The 22,090-nt window shown below is 47.9% G+C and overlaps 1 protein-coding gene across 1 annotated transcript in view; it reads right to left on the minus strand.

Annotated features, from left to right (window-relative positions):
* The window catches only part of WNT3A (Wnt family member 3A), an 88,236-nt gene that overhangs the window by 26,451 nt on the left and 39,695 nt on the right, over positions 1 to 22,090 (minus strand). The window contains 2 exon segments of the mRNA XM_032713353.1: positions 11,688 to 11,903; positions 11,906 to 11,925. Of these exon segments, the coding sequence (XP_032569244.1) occupies positions 11,688 to 11,903; positions 11,906 to 11,925 (236 nt within the window).

Consider the following 22,090-nt stretch of genomic DNA (forward strand, 5'->3'; position numbering starts at 1 on the left):
TCTCATTGCAAGTACAGAGAATTTTGTGATAAACCATTTGTTATCCCCTTCAATTCTTTCCTGATCTACAATGACATGATGTGTGTTTGGACCAGAGTAATTAATAAACCCATAAACAGAACTTAAAAACCCCTAATATTTGCCTTCAGAATGTCTAAATCAGCTCTGATGTGTTCAGGTGCAAGAGATGGGCACATTAACTTTGACTGAGAAGTTCAGGTGAGCAAAATACAGAGAATATTCTTAATTTCTGACGCTGAGCAGAGTGTAATTCTAATATAAATCACTGTTTTGAGCACAGGCTGAACGTCTCACACAGACTGGCTGTGCTCCACAGAGCTTTCATTTACCCCTCTCAAGATACATTTATATCTTCAAATTCATCTCTCAAGGAATCCGCATCCAAAACACAGTTAGGAAAGGAGACTGGAGATGCTGCATGACCAGAAATATCTTTCTCCACTGAAACCAACAGCACTAAAATACGTTTCCACCTTTTCTCTTCTCTAAGAAAAATCTGTGCAACCTCCTCTTGCAGCATCTTCAGGACAGGACTCAGCATTTGTAAAAGGGGAGATTAAGTCACAGATTTGGGGTTTATCTGTTATATCTCTCATTTTAAAGAGTTGTGAGGCTGCTTTATGAATTTAGAAGAGTCCTTGGGTGATCACTGCTGATATTTTCCTCCCATTTAACCTGTATTTAGGCAGATTCTTAGAAGGTTTGGAGATCATGTTACGCTTAAGGCTTATAATAAGGGACAAATATTTACCATATTGTGGGAAATTGTGGTTTGCTTTATTTTGAAGAGTTGAAAAATCAAACCAAGAATTTGAGTTTTTAGGCTGCTGAAGTGTTTTATCCTGTTCATGGCAGATTTTGCTGTTTGAGAAGATAAAATCATTCAGCCTCATAATATCAACCCACTACAATATTCCATAAAATATTAAAGGTACAGCAGTGTGCTTCTACGGTAGTTTAATGATCTCCTGTTTTGGCATAAGATCACATTCAAATTAAAAAGAAGTAAAATGCCTTATTTTCAAAAAAGAAAAAAAACCTCAAGAAAATCAAACCTGTGCCTTTTTTTTTTTTTTTTTGGTCTCGAAATTAAGGGGAACCTGCTAAACATCTCCATTTTTGATGCAGCTGCCTTTTCTGATGGAAAACTGGCCCAGAAAAAAAAATAAATACATTTTTGACAAGATACATAATATCTCCCAGGCTGGATCCTGCCTAGCCTAAGGGGTCTCCAAGTTTTTTATGGCTCCAGGTGAACAGAAACGTCTCCCTGTGCCCTCCCCACCCATTCACACTCCACAACATCCCTGTGGCAACAGCTTCCCTGGGAAAGCAGCATGATTAGGAGAGGATAAACCATAATTATTAGCATCATTTAATGTGATTTAGCACCTGGAAATATGGAGAGGAAATTGTGCCAGATGCTTAGTCAACAAACTGCAGCCTTCCCAGGAAGTGTTCCGTGCAGCTTTACTGCCCTGTCCATCAAACTTGGGAGAAACAGTCATAAGCAGGCCAATAAAACTTCCCAAATCACGTTGCAAGAGCTGCAGGGCCCCACATATGACCTGCTTTGGTGTCTCTCTCTGAGATATCCAGTCTGTGGGGACTCCGTGGGACATGGAGATGCAGAGGAAGGAGGAGCTTCCCCACTGTCTCCAGAGCCAGAAATGGAACCAGAACCTCCTCTCTGTTTTGTCTGCCTTGCCCCCCATCACTGGTCCAGGCTGGGTCATGTGAGCTTTGTAAACTGTTTTTCTTCTGGGAAGGGTGAGATGAGTCACGATGAAACAAAAAGTGAAAGACTCTCTCCATTCCTCCAGTCGGGACCTGCACCCGGGTGTTGGGAACAGCTCTGCACTTCCTGGGATCTGGAGGGATTCCTGGCTTTCTATTTGTGCTTTCACAGAACCATTCAAAGGCTTGGGTTGGAAAGGATCTTCAAGATCATCTTGTTCCAAGCCCCCACCATGGGCAGGGACACGTTCCACTAGCTCAGGTTGCTCCAACCTGGCCTTGGACACTTCCAGGGATCCAGGGGCAGCCACAGTTTCTCTGGCCAACCTGTGCCAGGGCCTCCCCACCCTCACAGGGAAGAATTTCTTCCAAACACCCATCAGGGTTTAGGGTCACCTACTGCCAAAGCTCCAGACCTCCCCCAGGGTTCACCATGCCACCTTCTACCTCCTTGAAAAGCCTGCCCAAACTTAAAAAAAACCACACCAGTTTCCTTCAAGCCCCTCCCTAGGGCATATCCAGACTGTGACATACCTACATCCCTCTTTATGGGCCCACCTTATGGGGTCTGCTGTGGGCAACACTTTCCAAAAGCACCTCTGTGACCCATGGGAGCGCACTGAAGGTGAGCAGGAGGCACATTCCCTGGATGTCTTGGAGTCTGCTTCACAGAGCCCTCAACTACCTCAGTTTCACCCATCTGATGCTGTTTTTCCTAAAAAAGGCCCCTCCTGTGCAGCACCTCCTGCCTACCCTGGCCCAGAAGTCCCTACCTGTGTCAGCTGGGTGCTGAATCTCTGAATTTGTATCCCCAAAATCCTGCCTGGCTCTTTCTCCTGCTTTGTCCTCACTGCTCAGCCTCAAGTCATCCCAGTGAGCCCCTCGTTCATGAGCACAACAGAAATCCAAACACAGTCACAACAATCCTTTGGAACCATTCCCTCCCCTGGTGCCTGATCCCTGCCTCCTTCCTAACCCTGTGGATTTCTTGGGTCATGAGTCCTTCCCTTGAAGGAGATGCTCCCAGAGGGATGGGGCTGAGGAAACAAGGAATGAGAGAGGTTGATCCATCAAGGGACAGGGTTCCTCCTGCAGCAGAGCTTAGCAGGGAATGCGCAAATCTGTGTCTTGCCAAAGATTTCCTCGTCTGCCTGTCGCTCCTGCTCTGCAGGAGACATCCCCATTCCCCTGCTGTGCCATCCCTTTGCAGGAAGAAACACACAGTGCATCTTTATACCCCCTGGTTTTCCTTTTGCTGCCCTGTCATATCTGCTCGGGGAGGGACGGGAGGAAATTCTCTGCCTGTTACACAGGAATCCAACCAGATGATCCCACAGCCCCTTCTGGCCTTCAAATCCCCTCGCCTATTCAGCCCTGCCAGCTCAGAGAGCATCTCACAGGGAAGAAAAGCCACATTCAGGCCTTGGATCCCTCTTTGTCAGAAGACTTTGCTTGTTTGGGCCGTTTGGTGCAGGGAAGTGCGGGAAGACACGTTTGTCCCCTCAACCCACCCAGAGGACGGAGCATCCCAGCTCAGGACTCATCCCAGAGCAAAACCCACGGACAGGACGGTGCACCCCGGCTCAGGACCCATCCCAAAGGAAAACCCAGCGGGTCCCCCTTCCCCCCAGAGCCCGGGTGAAGGCGACCGAGCCTCCGCCGTCCCCGTTTCCCTCCTTGGCTCCCGTCCATGCGTGTGTGTGTGTGTTTGTGCCTCCCGTTGCGCTCCAAGGGCCCATTTGGGGCTGGGATTCTCCCGGGACAAAGGGATGCTAATCAGCTCCCTCTACTGTTCCCTTTTGTCTAGGACTAGCTCCCACGCTTGGACTTGGCACTCTCGGGATGCGGCAGAGGGAGCTCCTTGTTGCAACCAACCTGAGCCCAGTTTGGGGAATGCAGCGCACCCAGCAGGGAAAGGGGAAGGAGGGGGGGGAAGGAAATAAATCCATAACTCCACTCAACCCACTCCCTGCCAGCCCGTCGCATTGTGCCCGAGGCAGAAGTTTCCAGCGCCTCCCGCCGCCGGGAGACGCCACCGGTTTTGTAGCCACGGGCTGTCTTGTTCCTTCTCCCCCCCCGATCCCCCGTCCAATGTTTTAGTCGCCAGGAAAAGAAAAAAAAAAAAAAAAAAACAAGGCAGAAAAAAAAAAGAAGCAGCATGTCAGGGTTGACAGATGAGGGTTGGTGCAGCGGGAGGTGGAGGGAAGCAAACGGGATCGGCTCCTGGAATTGCTGCCATTTCCTTTTCACCATCGCTCCTCTCCCGGGTTTGCAGCCCGTGTCTGGGTGTTGGCTGTTTACAGCTGTGTACACGGGCTGTCTCAGCTCCAGAGGCGCAGGAGCCAGATCTTAATCCCGGGATCGCTTTGCAGGTAGGGAGGTGATGAGGTCAGAGCCTCTAAGAAACCCCAAAAAGAGCTGAGCCCAAGGAACCCAGGCCACGCTCAGCCTCCAGCTGCACTGGGGATGGAGAGGGAAGTGCAACCACAGGTGATGTTGACCACAGTCCTCTGGTGCCATCCTTACCCAGGAAAGTCACCTCTGAAGTCACAAGAGGCTGAAGTGACCCCTCTGATGGTCACCTGGCCCTACCTGGCTCCAGCAGGAAGAGAAGAAGCTCCTCCACTGGTATCCTGCTCCCACAGGCTGAGGGATAACACCCTGGCATGTTTCCTGAGCATCTCTTTGCTGCCCTCACAACCTGCAGCTCCTGCCAAGGCTCAGTGGAAGCTCTTAATCTCCCAGCACGACGTGGGCTGCAAACCAGGGACGTGGCTGCAGCTCATCTAGACCTCCCCAAACTGCTTGTCACCTGCAATGCTGCTGCCTGGACTGAGCTGGCTATATAAATCCCAGTTCAGGAATGCTGAATAGGGGTGAATATGGCCTGGAACGTGGACTCAGGCAGTGCTGATGTGCTGCCTCATCCCCTGCAGGAATCCCCAGCTCCCAGCTCGACTTGCAGGGGCACTAAACACAACTGATGCTCCTGTCCCGAGCCAGGATCTCCCAGCCTTTTCCTCAGCAGAGCTGGCAAACCTCTGGCCTGCAGTATTCCTGCATCCTGACGGCTGAGAGGAGCTTGCACAGTCACATTTTCAATCCTGATCCTTCCAGTTTCCTTCCCCATAGTTACAGGGCAGAGTTTGTAGATCTCCGTTGTTGATACCAGGGCAGCTGCCCAAATTGCCATTAGCGGAGAGGGAGACGGGGTGTGGCTGGAAATCAGATCCTCTTGGGAAGAGTTTCATGAGAGAGCAGAGAGTACCTCCTACATGTAACCTCCTGGATGGATCAGTATCTTGTGGCTTTCTGCTCATGCCTTACTTTATTGCAGCAGTGGAGAAGTCTGATCTGGAGCAGGGAAAGACGGGGGGAAGGATTTGGCACGGAGATGCCAGAATGCCACCAGGAAAACATGAGGTCTGCTAAATATCTTAATTTTAAACGATTATGAGATGTTATTATGTCTTAAATAGCCCGTGTTCAGTGGTCCAGGAGGTCCTTTTCGGTGCCATGTTGTTCCATTGTTAAAATGGCCTCTCCAACCACGACTGGATGCCGGGATTGCTTCCTAACGGGAGAAAGGTGAGGGGTGGGAACTCTTTTGCCCCCCAAAACTGGGCCTCTGAGAAGTACACATGGAAGTCTGAGCCTGTAGCCCTAGGCTCCCTCTATAGTCAATGGAGAGAAATAAACATCTGGGCATGATTCATGTTCTCCTGAGATAGGTGTCTGAGATAGGTCAGATGAATTGCTCCCTGGAGATGCCGATTGCTCTCCACTGACTACAAAGGGAGCCTGGGGTGACGAGCTCAGACTTTGACATCTAACTTTGGGAGATGAGATCAGGCCTATCAGAGAGCCTGTGGAGATATTGTCATGACACAGCGAGAAAAAATCTGGAGGAGACTCGTGTCTCCGAGGGATTATAACTGGATTTTAAGGCTTTGCTCTGTTCTTGCTAAATCTGAGGGAAAAAAATCACTTGGATTTCACTAGACCAAGGTGGGCTTTCTCAGCCACCTCATCCACAGTGGTAACAGGGACAGAAGGGTCAACCTTTACACAGCTTTGTTTTGTCTTTCTTGACAGAGACAACACACGGGGCTTATCCCCAAGAAGCCTGGAGTCCAAATTAAGCCTAACTTCAAAACAAGCCTGGTCCAAATCAGCCTCACTGCGAAGGTAACAGTGCCCAGCATTCCACGTGAAACTGGATGTGATTTGAATGCCACATCTCTCAGGAGGCAGACAAATGCCTGCTCTGCCCTCCACGTAGTCCCTGGGAGCAAGAGTCTTCTCATCCAGAGCCGGTCTCCCTGGATTCCCTCAGTGATTGATGGAGAGATGGAGAACTTCAGGGTGTGAATAATTTAATCCCAACTGTCTAGAGCACAGCAGATGAATCATGCCCTGGAGGACCCCAGCAAGAGATGGAACTCCTTCGACCTGTCTCGCTGTCTGGCAGAACAGACCCAAACTTTTGCTGGCCCACTGCCCTTCTGCAGGCCCCAATTTTAACTTTTTAGGAAGCCTGAGTAGCAAAGAAAATGGTCAGTTCTAGAAGAGCTTTTCTGAGTCTAGCAAAGGGGAAATAAGAGTGGCTGGTTGTCAACACCAGAGCAGTGGAGGAGACTTGTAAAAGAGGAGGCTGTCTGTGTCTTGGTGTGTCAAGGCAAGATGTCCCTTGGGAAGAGATGTTGTAGTCAAATTCAGATTTTGGGTTCATTCCAGAAGTCTTGAGGGGAAATTCTCCAGTCTGCATCATGCAAGAAGTCTACTTGGATAATCTGACAGCGCTGTCAGGCCATAAACATGCATTATGTGCTCTGCTGTGGGAAGGAATGAGGCAGCTGAGATCCAGAGATCCCAGATCTCTGCCAATACACTATTACTGCTACCCCTTTCCGTTGCTGAGTGACCTTCAAAGGGATTGTTTGGTGTCATTTCCTGAAGGACACTCTGACACATTTATAAGACAGTGTCATCTGCGGGGACATCGTGAGGGAAGAGAGCAGTAATTGTTTTGGGCTTTGTGGTCTCTCTGGATGATATGATAGGGAGACACCATCCCATTCCATCCCACCTTGATTTGAGATGGAAGTGCTGGAAGGCAAGACATCAATGGGCTGCCCAGGGGGGGTGGAGTCACCATTCCTGGAGGTGTTTAAGCAGAGACTGGATGTGGCATCAGTGCCGTGGGCTGGTGACAGGGTGGTGTTGGGTCACGGGTTGGACTCGACGACTTCAGAGGTCTTTTCCAACCTGGCTGACTCTGTGATTGTGGGATCACCCCAGTTTGGTAGCAGAGCAATGGAGTGGTGTCCAACACTCCGCATCTCGTTCCGTGCTCACCCCGGGAACTGCGCAAACAGGAGCTGCACCGAAAAGAACATCCCTTTGCTGACAGGGACGGGATTAACCCAGGGGGCACGAGCAGTGGGTCACTACCCCTGTCTTTGTGACTCCTGACATTCGCCTTGCAGCAGGGTCAGTGGCCAGCCGTCGTTTCCGGAAGGAATTTGCCCCCGAGCCTCGGCATCGCCCACCGGGCCCTCGTTTGTCCGGCGGGGAGGTTGATCTACGGCCCCAGAGGGAACATCCTGTGGGTGCACACACTTGACAGAGCACCGGGGAGCACAGCTCGTTCAAACCGCCCCCCCCTCCACGTCCAGATCCACAAAAAAGGGCCGGCAGCTTCCCAAGGCTGCACGAGTGCTCAAGTCTAATAAACAAGCCCCGTCGGCCGGAGCTGAAAGAATCCGAGCCCTCCCCAACAAAGCATTTAATCCAGTTTGGCGTAACCTCTGACATTATTAGGGATCTCAGTGACCCTAATCCAATCAGATTGATTAACTAAAGCGGAGACCCCATAAGCTGACCCCCCTGGCCTCTGCTATTTAGTCCTGACCAAACAGTGGGAGAGTCGTGCCGTATTTACACCACAATGGGGCCGCGCTGAGAACCTGTTTCATTACAGAGGACTTAAACTCCCATTACTCCATCAATGTATCATTCTTCAATAGTTCATTAAAAGCTGCTCCTCCACAATAACTATTAACCATTTCTCAGCCCAGCTGGCAGGTTTAGAGCCCCCCAGCCTTAGCAGAAGGAGGTGGAGTGAGTGAAAGAAATGGATGGACAAGGGCTCCCTTTTTAAATTTAAACGAACTGGGGGCTTAAATAGTTGGAGGTAATTTACTTTTATTGAACTGGGGGGCAGGGGGGGGAGAAGAGGGAGGAAACTTTTATTTTGAGGTCCTTTAAAGAGACAGGGCCATGATAAGTTTTTATTGTGCGACTTCTCCTGAGTTCATATTTCTGCCCAGAGGGGTTTCAAAGACAGCTCTCGGAGCATTGAGAGACTCTAAAACATCAGCAGCCTCTTCAGTCCACAGAAGCTAAAAAAGGCAAAATCACAATCCCCAATGTATGGCACTGAATTTTGAGTTTGTTAGGATGCACCGTTCACTCTCTGTTGTCAGGACGGTGTCCCTCTCCTACATCCTCCAAAATTTCATCCTGTGTACTTCTAGAGGCAACTAAAAAAATCTTCCCTTGTCCTTGGTAAACTGGAAATGCCAATGACTACCTACAAAGTGCCAAGCCATCAGGTGTGCTGAGCATGAACTGTGTCTCCATTTAAGGTCACCTTGCTGTGGCCACAAATTTCTCCATTTCCCATACAGATGAAGATCACATAAACCTTATATTTTTTTTTCATTTACAAACTGTTGAAAAGTGCAAGTGAAGGGTCTTCTCTGTCCAGAACTGAGAGAGCGCTAGGGTACTAGAGAGAAAAAGATCAACTCACTTCTGTACAGGCACCTGTTCCGTTGCAGCCCAACGTCTAGGCTACCCAAGACACTTATTCCCAGGATTCCAGTGAGACCTGTCTGAATGTTTCTCCATGAAGCTGCCCCGCCCATACACTCCCAAGACCACAAAGGGAGAAAACCCTCTTCCACCAGCCCTGTAACAATCCACTGGCTAATTCCTGAGTCATTCCCTTGCCGGTAGCACGGCATAGCAAGGAAGGTGACTCTGTCCCTTGAATAGAACCAGAGAATCAAGAATCCCAAAGGCTGCAAGGGACCTAAAAAAGATCATCTGGTTCAACACCATGGGCAGGGACACCTTCCACTAGACCAGGTTACTCCAAGCCCTGTCCAACCTGACCTGGAACAATTCCAGGGATGGGGAGTCCACAGCCTCTCTGAGCAACCTGGATAGGGGTTTATTCCACAGCCAAGGACCTGCAATCCAGAGTAGTCAAATAGCTGGGTGGGATGGGGGGTTTCTGCTCTTCCTATGGCCTGAGTGACTGACAAAGAGCTAAAGGGACACAGGGGCAAACCTGGCAAGTGTTGCCTTCAAACAACAGCAGATCAGGATCCCCTGAACATCACTAACCCCTCATAGCCAAGCTCATCAAAGCCATTCCTGTTTAATTTGTTACAGGACCACAAATCACAGAATTTTTAGAGTTGGAAGGGACCCTGGAGACTAGACCTGTCTTAAAAAAAATCTATGTACCTAATATAGTCTGAGCTAAAACATGTGGCATTTTTTTTCCCCTTAAAAAAGGACCATGGAGAAAAAGAGTCTGGTTTTAGATGAGATATCAGAATATGACTTTTAAAAGGACCAGAGTCTGGTGACAATTTGGCACTGCTGAATCACAGCTCAAGCCTAGCCCTGAATGAGCAATGAGATGCCACAGCAGCAAGGCAGCCTCAGCAAGATTTGGGCCTAGAAAGGGTTTCCTGAGGGCATTAAAACTGGTCCTTCTCAAAGGAAAAAGTGCAGATAGTCCGTGAGGCAACAGGGAGATGCTTTAGGGGCTGCTCTGGTTTGTGCTGAGGGATGGGGTCCCCACTAACTCCAAGGAGAAGCTGCACTTGGATCTCAGGTGACTTAAAATCCAAGCTGCAAAATATAGTTTTCCTTGCTGGCTTTCCTTCTCTCCTTTCTCCTTCTCTCTTTCTGGGTAGGAGCTCAAGTATGTTCCTACCCTGGGGGATCTGCCGCACAAGAATGCGACCGAGCTGTTTTTTTTTTTCACTCCCCCCTCCTGCTGTAGGTGAAGCAAAACTGAAGGGTGGTTTGATTCTCCCTCAAGGAACAACATTCTTCAGTTATGAAATAGTCCCAGTCTCCTTTCCCTCCCTGAGCCTGGTTACAGAAACCCTCCAGTCTCAGGCAGGGACAGACCCTTCGTGCCGACACCGCCGTGAGACGAGCGTTTGGCACTTGTGGGGTTGGGGTTTATTTGGGCAGCAAGGAGGTGGAGACCCCTGTCCTCACGCACAGGGATTGTTGCTACAGATGTGGGGTGTCTAATCTGAGACTCATGAGGGGCTCCATGTTGCCCAGAGAGGTCAGGGACTCACCATCCCTGGAAGTGTCCAAGGTCGGGTCGGACGGGGCTTGGAGCAGCCTGGGATAGTGGAAGGTGTCAGGGGTGGAACAAGATGGTCTTTAAGGTCCCTTCCAACCCAAACCATTCCGTGTGTCCTTGAGGACATCCAGCCATGGGTTACCTGCTTCACCTCCTGCCTGTGCCCAGTGGATGTTCTTGGACAAGTCATGTTGTGTATGGGAAAAATATCAATTTTTGGTCTAATCCAGCTATAGGAGTGAGGTACCCAGAGCAGGGAAAAATGCCTGGAAAATGCTGTGGTGTGAGACTTTCACATGGGCTCGAGCACACCCACGCCATGGGTCTTACAAATGATTATTTTGGGATGGTTTCTCACTGCTAACCCAAAGTGACATCAGAATGAATCAAAGAGTCACAGGACAATTTGGCTTGGAAGGGAACTTGGAAGGAACAAGAAGAAACTTGGAAGGAACAAGAAGAAGGAACTTGGAAGGAAGGAGAGAGGGAAGGAAGGAAGCAAGGAAAAGGAAGGAAGGAAGGAAGGAAGGAAGGAATGGGTCCTTTTCTGCTAAAGGGAAAGGCAGAGTTTAACCCAGACTTCATGAGACCAGCAGGAGCAGGCTGGACTTTAAAAGACATACAAGGGCAAAGAAGGATAAAAAGGTTCTTACAGGCTAAAACAGGGTCCTACCAACCTATAAGGGGAAAGACCAGATAGCCAGACTTCCTGGGGCTTAAATCTCACAGCACCCAACATCTTAGGGTGAAACATTCCTAAGAGTTCCCAATTCTGTCAAAGGGTGCAGAAATAGTTGCCTAAATTTGCACCCTGTCCTAATTTGCCACGTTCATAATCAATGAAAGCAGAACCATTAATTGATGGTGATTTCCCCAGCCCTTTGATCTTCACTGTATTCCACTCCAGTATCAAAACTGCTGTTATCTGATAAGGCCAGTCCCAGGAACCATCCCCAAGAGCCCATGATCTCCCCTCTGCCACTGTCTGGAGATCTGGAAACACAGCATGACATTCCATGGGGTCAGGAAAGGAGTCAGACATCCAGCTTGGCCACTGCCAACACAGTAATCCTTATGTTCCTTCCAAGGGGCACAGGATCATAGGATAATTCATAAAGGGACACTGGGAGGTCTCCAGTCCAACCTCCTGCTTCAAGAAGGCTCAGAGGTGACCCCACTCTCTGTGGGCACTTCCCAGTTCTCTGGGTCACCTCTACAGTCCCAGCAGAGGTTTGAGGTGAAAACAGTGGTTACCTGGCAGTGGGGGTTGGCTGTGCAATGGGGGTGGAGGGTGACCACCCTCCTGACACTGGGGAGTCCCCCAGGTCCTTGCTATCCCAGTGAGAGTCTCTACAAAAGACCCTCTGGATCAGGTTTGGAATGCTCAGTTTTCCCTGCCTATATCACACACGTCCTTTGTGCAGCTCAAGCCCTGTCTCCTGACAATCTTTCAGAAGGAAATGAGTTCCCAGCAGGTTTCCCAAGGTCTCTGCTGCTGTTCCCAAACCCGCGGCGCCGCACTCACCTTTGTCCAGCACGGGCCCAAAGATGGCCAAGCTGTCATTGACAGTGGTGCAGTTCCACCTCCTCCCTCGGAACTGGTGCTGACATTCCTGGATCCCAATCTTCACCCCTTCTGCCACGCTGGGCATGATCTCCACATAGTTCCGACAGAAGCGCAGCTGCTTCGGCACCAGGCCCGGGATGCTCCCGCAGAGGATGGGCTGAGTCCCCAGGGAGACTGGTGACCAATTGCCAAGGACCTGGGTGGAAAAGCAAGGAAAAAGGGGTACTTTCAGGCTGGCTTTCACCTTGTTACTTGGTTCACAAGAATGGGGACAGAAAATCAAAATCTTCGGTTCCTCCGCGTTCCCCTCGCCGGGAAACGTCATTTCCGCTGTCACCCTGCTCCCCAAAAACATCTCTGTCTCCTGAAGTTCCCTGCAGGCCCAGCAAAGAAAGAAACTCTGCTTTTAATACCTTCCTTCCCTTTTCTTCATCCTCTCAAAGCCTTAACCCATCACTGTGCTGCTTCTTCCCAGAGATGCTCAGCTCCTGCGGAGAGTTTTCTTTACAACCAGGGGGGTCAAACCTGAATTTCTTTCTTTGAGAGCCAAGCATACCTAGACACGATGTTTCATGGGAAATTTTGGCAGTGAGGAAGCCCAGGGAATAGCCTGGGCAAAAGCACTTCCAGAGCTACACAAAGGAACAACACCAGCAGGAGAAGACACCAGTCTTTGGAAGGGGTACATGAAAATTCAGGGAGGGGAACACCATCATTCTGTGGCGCTTTGGATAAAGTGAGGAGGGTGAAATTAAAGCCAAACTGAAACAAAACCAACAAAAAAACTAAAAAAAAAAAACCAAACAATTAAACTTGAGTGCAAATTCTGTGCTCCGCCCAATGGAAGTCTTGGAAGGAGTGTCCATGAACCATCATGTTGGAGAAGCCTCGGAGACAAACAAGTCAGCTCAGCAGATATGCAGCTAATTGGATAGATTTTTAAAGTGTTCTTACTGGTGCTTCTAATAATAACCTTGATTACTAAAACTGAAGGGATTTTTAGAGCATGATTTCCTTTTCTTCTAATTAAATCTCTTGATTGTCTTTTCTGCCCCGGATTAATGACAGAGGGGAACCTGCCTGGGCAGTGTGTATTTCTGTTTACATTCATTTTTGCCCTGTGGTTTTCATTTGGGAACAGCCTGGTGTGTTTGGATTATCAACAGGGCCATCAGGGAATATGCCTTCCCTCCTTCCCTCTCTTCTGCTCTGACTAAATGAAAGTACAACAATTTTATCATTGCTGAAGTTGGGATGAAAATTAGCTTGACTTTAGCACTTCTCTAGGATAAATTTGTTTTAAAGTGCCTCTGCTGTTCATGGGAGAAGGGTCCTTGGAGCCACTTAAGTCCCTTCCTGGTGGGAACCTGGTCAAGCGGGGACAGAAGGGAAAAGGAGGTGGACATTCACATGGTCAGGAGCCACTTCTCAGGGGCTTTGTTAACTATAGACTAAAGCTTTACAAATCACTCCTGTCCAGGCAGCAGGACACCAGCTTATGGATCCCAAATGACCCCAGGTAGGAGTCTAAAACCAAGATAATCAGCTCAGCCAAGAATGTGCCCTCCAGTAAATGAACTTTTAGGTGGACAAGGTAGGAGGTGCCTGGGGAAGCAACGGATTTTCAGCTGATTTCCTAAGCTTAGATGCCTCTTTCCACCTCATCTGCATTTCTGGGAGAAGATTAATCCCACTTAACATTAGAGGACAATCCATCCTACCCTAGGGAGGAAAAATGAGACAAATAGCACGAACTTCCCTCTGGAAGTGCCCCTCTCTTCCCATTGCATTAAAAGAGGGGAGGGCAGCTCACCTTGAGCAGGTGTTCGTGTCACCCACCTTCTGATGGCTGTGACATGGACTCCTCCAGCTGATCCACCCACCCCAACCTGCTTTTGTAACCAACCAGTGGAGAGGAACAGACACTTCCACGTCACGGCTCATCTGCCCATTCCAGAGGTTTGCTCCGGGCTGAGGTGAATCATGGCCTTGCCCCCCTTGGCCAGATTGGATCAGTGGGTATGTCTGCACTGTGGAAGCCTCCAGATGAATCACACCACGATACCTCACAGCTGGGATGGACAAGTGCCTTGGAAAAGTCCCACCCAGGAAAGCTCTGTGGAAGTCCTCCTGTAGGAAGGAGGGAGTTCCTGCCGGAGCCTGCAGGAACCCACAGGAGAAGACCAAGGAAAGGACTCATTAAACTCATTTTCCCTATATAAGGGGCTTGGTGTGTTGTTTTTTGTGTTTGTTTTTTTTTTTTAGCTTTGGATTAATTCAGGGCACAAGTATTGGCAGAAAAACCTCCGTGAAATGAAGCCCATGCCAAGTGTGCGTTTTTTGTTTCATACACTGGACTAAAGTGCTTCTGCACTAAAGACACCTTCTAAAACACTGTTTCAGGCTTCAGGGGACTTGCTGAGCGTGTTGACTCTGTGGCCTTGTTGGAAATGGTGTTTTAGGGGACCACGTATCCAAATTTCACTCCATTCAACCCCCCAAGAACTGGGATTGAGGAGGTATTCACAGGTTAGGATTGGGAGGTAGGTGGTCCTATCTCTGCAGACAACGTGGAGAGATGCCTTCAATGAAGTCTCCAGAGAAAAGCTCTGACTCACCCCTCAGAGAACATTCCATTGACTGCAGAGTCCAGAATGTGGACACTTTCCAGTGTCTTAAGTTAACTTTGCTGGAAACATCTGCAGATTTTGTTTCCACATCAACTACAGTCGCCAACATCCTTCCCAAAGCTTTCCAAAGCCCCCCATCCAATTCCCAATAAAGACATCCCCTCTGAGATAGAATCAACCTCTTGCAGGTTCCATCATGCTGAGAAGACAGAAGGATGTTTTTGAGCTGTTTCAGTAGGACCTGGGTGAAGTTTTAGAATTCCAACCTCATAAACTTCAATCATGTGAACAACCAAACTGATGCCTGTCTCTGGGGGGTTTTTTTTGGTGGTTACTACACTGGTAGAATGAAAATACCACTCATAGGAAGAGGATTTTATAGGTTGGTGCCCTCAACTATTCGTTTCCGCTGCCGGGAAGATCGTCTACGATTAAAAAAAAACAACCAAAACAAACATAAAATCATGTAGAAATACCTCTAATTGCTTTTTCCCACTGCTCCCTCCTCAGCCCATCAGGGAAACAGTCACACCTTGCTTTGATCTGAGCTACAGTCTGGGAAGTTTAATCTGCAAAAGACCATCTCCAGCAAGAGCCCTGTTCTCAAGGTGTCATCGGGCCCCGAGACGGTGTCATGCAAATTCGGCGTTTCGTGGGGGAGTGTGCAGTCCCCTGACTTCCAGCTGAAGGCACAGGGTGGAATCTCAAAACATCTCCCCACTGGCAGTGGCTCTGCTGGTGAAGAGAGCTGAGCCCAGGCTCACCTGCACACTCTGGGGGGTGATAACATCTATCCGAGCACCCTCTTTTGGTTTCTGCTTGGCTTCCAGCTGTAAACACTTTCTCCCTCTCTGAAGTCAATTAATCTTTTGGAGAACCCAGTTCTTTCAGCTCCCCTGTCATTATTATTGATCACCAGGTAGGAACCTTATGAAACTTCCAACCTTCTCCTCCACCCAAAGGAAAAAAAAAAAAAACAACACAACAACCCGACAACCAAAACCTTTAGAAAAAGGTTGGGAAAGTCTATAAAGATCAGAATCTCATTTCAGTGTTACTCAACCCTCTAGTAGCTCCCATCATTCATTTTTTTTCTCACTGTTTCCAGTGATTAAACCTGTCATTTGCATTTTTCCACTCTCCTTCTCAACCATCTCCTGCATGTGGGTAATTCTGAAAATGTGGTGTCGAGAAGCGGGTCGAGCGTCATCTACTGTGGCCTCACCAGGCATCACCTTCAAATTCCTTAAGCACCAACACTTCCTGCACACGTTGATACCAACCTCTTCTCTCCCACTGGAGAATTCCTGAAGCAGGAATTTTACAAACACACTCATCCCCCCCCCCCCCCCAGAACAGGCACTGCTCAAGTCTGAACCAAAGGAAAGGGTCAAAGAGCTGTTCCTTTCGAACCAATTAGGCTTTTTCTTCCCATTAGCACAGGAGGAGCCATGAAAACACTGTTCTGTATGTCCACAGCCAAAGTTCTTGGCTTATCTTTAAGCCTTGCATGCCCTGAAGTGTTTAATTCAACCTCCAGTGTGCATTTTTCTTTGCCAACACACCTAGAGAGCTCTTCATTTCCCTTATCTCAAACTGCTCCTTCAGCAGAGCCGTTGTAAATAAAGAACCTGGCCACCTTCTTCCTAAATTACATGTACCCTCCCTCCTGGAATGGATACCCCAGCCAGGTTAGGAGGGAGAAATATGCAGGAAATACCTGCTCAGAGCTTTTTGAGAAAAAAAAAAAGAAACCCCTTCGTTTCTGGATGACCTTGCTGTACAGCACCACTCCACCGACTCTGAAAGGTCACCACCTTCTCAGCACGGCTGTCAAAAGTCCTTGACACATCAGGAGCAGCATGTAGGGATTCATACACCTGTTTCTTCCTGAATTCTGCTAGTCCTGAACCCTGCTGGGGCTCTGTTCATCTCACAGAGGCCTTTTGCTGGCTCCGGGTGCTGCCGAGAACTTCCTCAGTGGACGTCCCCGACGCAGGTAAAATAACTTCATCTCTGAATCTTGTAGGATTTACAATTTATTCATGTTGCCAGGGTGTAACTTGCCTAATGACCCGGCCTAAGACCCAGACAGCCCTTAAATCCCCACCAAACATTGGGAACTGAGCAACAGCAGTGACTTTGTTCCCTTTGTCTTACACAGATGTGAGGTGGCAGCCAGCCCTGCTGAAGGAGTTAAGTCAAAGGATGCCCATGTTCTCTTGCAGGTCCCTTTTCATGGGATCTCCCTAACAGCAGGATGTCCCACCTCCTCCAGATCCTTCCTTATAATCCATTCAGCTTTCCAGAGGTTCAGCTCATTCCCTGTTCATTTTGGCTGCCTCCCTGGGGGGGCCACATCCCTCGGAAGAGGAGCCTCAGCCACACAAGGAAGAGAGTGGTCTAAAAAGGTGCATTTTCACAACATGCCCTTGGTCTTATGACCCTAAAATATTGAAATTGAGGAGGTGAGGGGAGAAGTCTCCATAGGTTGTGACAAGCTGTAAGAAAAAACCATCAGGGGTTGTCTCACATTTCCTGGTACGAGCCAGAGGGGCTCACAGGGAAGCAGGTGATGACTGGGCAGCCCTTAATCCATCCTAAAACATCCCAGTGAGACCCTCTGTGGTGCCCATGGGCTGGTAAAGTCCATGAGCATGAACTTCCTGTATCTGAGGCTGCCTAAAAGCACATTTTGGGGGAGAAATGAGCAGCTAGAAGGCTGTGAAGTTTCCAAAAGCCTCCCCGCCCTGACACACAGCACAGATGAACTATGGAGCCCTCCTAACAAGGACAACCAGAAGCTGGGAAGGATATCCTAGAGGGAGAGATCAGGAGCAGGACATGTAGTTGGAAACTCTTCTGTACAGACACAGGAAGGACATGGAGCTGCTGGAGCGAGTCCAAAGGAGGGACACCAAGTTGATCCGAGGGATGGAGCAGCTCTGCTGGGAGGAAAGGCTGGGAGAGCTGAGATTGTCCAGTCTGGAGAAGAGAAGCTTTGAGGGGAATTAATTGTGGCCTTCCAGGACCTGAAGGAGCTACAAGAAAGGTGGAGAGAGACTGTTTCCAAGGGCCTGAAGGAACAGGATGAGGGAGAATGGCTTCAAACTGCCAGAGAGTTGGTTTGGATGAGATATTTGGAAGAAATCCTTCCCTGGGAGGGTGGGGAGGCCCTGGCACAGGTTTCCCAGAAAAGTTGTGCCTGCCCCCATCCCTGGAAGTGTCCAAGGCTGGGTTGGAGCAACCTGGGCTAGTGGAAAGTGTCCCTGCTCATGGCAGGGGGTGGGACAAGATGATCTTCAAGGTCCCTTCCAACCCAAACCATTCTGGGATTCTGTGACTCCGTGACTTGAACCACCAGCCCAGGGGCCCTGTGGGTGGTCAGGCAGAAAAATATAATAATACTTCTACTTTCACTTAATGGCATTGATTTTCACAGGAAAATGCCATATTCAAGCACATATTGTGACTATGTCTCTGGTTTTCTATGAAAACAAAACCCAGAGAAATTTTAGAACGAAAAGAAAGGAAAAGGAACCTGTCACACACCCCATCTTTTTAAGAGGAAAAGGAAATCATTCTGCCAATTAATGTCCTCCTGGATGGAAGTGACTTCCTTCTATGGCATTAGAACTATTCCAAACCCAAGCAATGACAAAAGTGTGGACAATAATACAATTCTTAATTAATGTTTCAGCTGAAAACTTGAAAACCACCTTTGCATAGATCAGCAAACGACAGGTTTAGCTCTAGAAGACATGAATCAAGTGACTGATTCTCATGAAAATTATTGGGTTTTGAGTTTTAGGGGGGTTTTTTTGTTATGTATTAGTAATCAAACCTTGGCCTCAGCAGTCTAATTACAGAAAGGACATTTTAATTCTGAAATTATGAGTGTCTGTACAGTGATTACAGTGGGGTCTTCAGCATTTGGTCTCTGGGAATGTCACTATTGACAGTCCATTTCTAAGAGCTAAGAAATCTAAGAACTAAGAGAACTAAATCTAAAAGAACTAAGAAATCTAAGCCTGTTAAATAGGTGAAATTCACTGTGCAGGTGTCCATCCATCCAGAATATTTTCCTTCCAGCCTGGAAAACAAAAAGCCTGCAACCTCCTGGGTTAACTGTTCCTGTCAGACACCTCTTTGCTCATCCTGAAGCCCAGCACAAGAGCTATATTTAAACCCTCTTTCTCTCCTAACCCGGAGAGCATGTGCCTAATTTTGTGGCTGATCCTGCGAACTCACGGGCACGGAGGTAACTTTTTCTCCCGTAATAATAATAATAATAATAATTCCCTCACCCTTGCCCTGTATTAATAACAGCCACGGTGACGATGAGGCAGCAGTTGGATTTCTCCAGCACCTTTCATCAGAGGATCTTTGGAGCGTGGGACTCGGCTCACCCCGCTTTGACCATCGGGAAGTCGGGCACCCCGGCCAAGTTCTCTGTCTCCTGGAGTCCAGGGAGCAAGATCAGCATCTGCAGAGGGCAGCTCGGCCCATCCTGAGAGAGATGCCTCAGATAGGGGGGGGCTGAATCACTGCAGATGCCAGGAGGCACCACTGGCTGTGGAAAAACCATGAGCATAAACTGGACACCTTTATTTTACTTTTTTTTTTTGGCAGAAACCAGGAATTTCACCTTTTTTTTTTTTTTTTTTTTTTTTTTTTTTTTTTTTTTTTTTTTTGCCAAATCTCAGAACTCCCTGTAAGAGGAGGCCAAGGGAAGTCTTTGCTGTCTCTAAGGTGGACCCCACAGTAGCTTATTTGTAGTAGTTTGAGTCTGGATTTGAGAACTAACGCGCTCAGTGGCAACTTCAAGTGGATGCTAAGAAAGCAAAATGTAATTGTCTGAGCTGAGGTTTGGCCAGGACAGTGAATTCCCACAGGAACTGAGGCACCGACCGCAACACTCAGCACCTTCCACTCTGAGTGCAAGAGAACTTTGTCTTCCCTAAGGATCTGCAGAACAGGACAGGAGAGGAGGGAATACAAGTATTAACAACCCAGTTCCTTGGAAAAAAAAAAAGTCTTTGGAACTCTTTAATTACCCAGGGCAATTAACTCCTTTGCCGTAGCTGTCATCTGAAAAACAAACCCATCGAGCAGGAATAATGGCCCCTCAAACCATGTTTTCGAGCCCGGACCCGGCTCGGGGTGACCCCGCCGTTGTTTCCCTGCCACATCCCTGCATCTGGGGCTTCTCCCCGGAGGTCTCCCCGCCGGGATCCACCTCCTTTGCAGCTCCCTTTATCCCCCAAGAAGTGCCAGGCTGGCGGTGCGAGGGTATTAGAGGTGCATAAAGCCCTTAACATTTTAATCTGCCACCTACACTGCAGTTTATGAGCGCTGTAAATCTCGTGGTTATAATGAACTCATCTAATGATATTGCTGATGGATAAATTCACCCGGGCTGAGGAACAACAGTTACTTGCAAATGAAAGGAGAGTAATTTAAAGTTTCGTGTAAACACCTTTGCTGCCTGGGTTCTGAGTTCTCCCAGCCTAACCCCTCTCGGGGTTTCATGACAAATGGAAAATATGTGTTGTGAGGCAACGACTGGCTGGCCTGGAAAAGAACCTGCCTCCTTCTGCCCAGCTTATGTAACTTGGGCACTGGAATGAAGTTTTAGGGGAAAATACATGTAATTTTCTGGGTCAGGTGTGTTAAATTAGGGAATGGAGGGAAGTAAAGCGCCGTATTAGGCAGTGAAAATGCCTACACAATGTAAAGGTATTTAGACTCCTACTATGAATTTCAATAATAATTAGGAGTGTGGCTGGTTTTAATGCTCCCAGTTTCCCCCCCCCACCACACAGCCCCTAAAGCATCCCAACTTGAACCTTTTTTAAATGATCAGCATATAAAGTACATATTGTGGTTTCCAACCTCTCATTAAGGCTCATCCCCCTGCGCTGAGGTCTGGTCTGGGCTATGTCAGGGCTAAATACCTGGGAGGACTGGGCTCAAAGACCTCAGATCCCTGCAAAGATTGGATTTGGACTTCTAAATTGCTTAAGTGCTTAAGCGCTCGGGGGAATTTTATCCTGAAACTCCTCAGCGACGACGAAGCCAATTTTGAAATGGGTGCGAAGGTTTGGGGTAAGAACAGCAGGGTTTTCACTGCCCACTGCTCTATCACAGCAAGTTAATCGTATTTTCCCCCCTTTTCCCTCCAAGAAACACGTTTTGAACCTGCATTTGGTGGTGTTAACACGCAGTTGTGCACACACACACACACACACAGAGAGAGGTCTGCGAGTTCCTCCTCTGGCTTTCACTGAGTCATCAGGCTCCCCAAATGTGTGAACTCACGCTATAATGTTCTCCAGAAAAATAACAAATTGATTTCATTTTTACAGGCTACAGCATGCTGTATAATTGGAGACACTGCCTTGTCAACTCAGACCGGTCTGACCCGACCAGAGACATCGCTTACAGCTGTTTACGGAGCCATAAAGTTTCCTCCTCTTTGTTTTTCCTTCCTTTTACTCTCTCTCTCTCTCTCTCTTTTTTTTTTTTTTTTTTTTCTCCCTCTAATGAATCCTACAACTACTTTTTGTTCTGGTCACAAAGTGCCGTTAAGGAAAACGCAGGAAGTTTTGGTTTAGAAAAGCCCTTCAGTGAGTGCTCCACTTTTAACACCGGAGTCAATGGGACTTAAGCACATATTTAAACCCCGAGCGTGTGTTTAAGGACTTTTGTTGCACCCAGACAGTCAATAAGGGACTTGCCCTTACACCTGTGCCTGCTTTTTTTTTTTATTTAATTATCGATACCAAATTAGGAGGGTTTGATGGAGCAACCTCAGGGATTGTTTCCTTTGGAGACCCACAGCACAGCTCCAGTTTGCATCAGGAATTTTGCCATTTCTCTTTGTCGCTGTGTCCAAACCCTGATCATCCAAAGAGCACCAAACTCCTACAGTAATTTATCAGCTCTACAGAAACTGCCAGGAGGACTGGGCACAGGTTTTTTTACAGCACAAAATCCCCACCCTGAAATCTGCTTTTCCCATATCTGTGTCGTGTAACACATTTGTCAGGCACTCAGAATAAGCTTGATTTTTCTGGCCTTTGTGAAAATAGAGTTTTATGGAGGGTGGTTTTGCAAACAATTTTATTCTGTGTATGAATCTTTTAGGTTTAGTACTCAGAACCTCCAGCCTGAAGTGAAATAGAACCTCAAAACCAAAGGGAAATATTTTGATTTCTGTGGGGAAAGGGTTTCTGATCATATCCTTGATTTTCCTGCCGTGAAAAAGTTGCTTCACTTTGAACTAATGAACTGGAAAAAAAAAAATTCTCAAACCCGAAAAAGGGCTTTTCATCTAGTTGCACTATCCATCAAAATACCTTCTAAGTACTTTGCAATAAATTACAGTTGTGCTTCCTTTCATATCTTTCATTCATCTTGGAATCTGCTCCTCCTTTGGTCTGAAATGTCACAACGTTCATTCAATCCCTCTGAAAGGCTCAAGGACTGATCAATTCAGCTGTTCCAGAGCCAGACATAGTTATAAATACAATAAATACAATTTACACCCTCTTTGAGGACCATTTCTGTACAGAGGATGGGGGGATATTTATCTGGATCTTGATCCAAACATGGAAAAAGAACGTGAGTTGCTCAGGGAAGAAAACCTTCCTTCCAAAAATACATTGAAGCTGTTCAGGTGTGTATTTCATTTTTTAGGAAAATATAGAAAGCATCAGAGGGCAGAGA

The sequence above is a fragment of the Chiroxiphia lanceolata genome, chromosome 1, assembly GCF_009829145.1.
Source record: "Chiroxiphia lanceolata isolate bChiLan1 chromosome 1, bChiLan1.pri, whole genome shotgun sequence".
Taxonomy (NCBI): domain Eukaryota; kingdom Metazoa; phylum Chordata; class Aves; order Passeriformes; family Pipridae; genus Chiroxiphia; species Chiroxiphia lanceolata.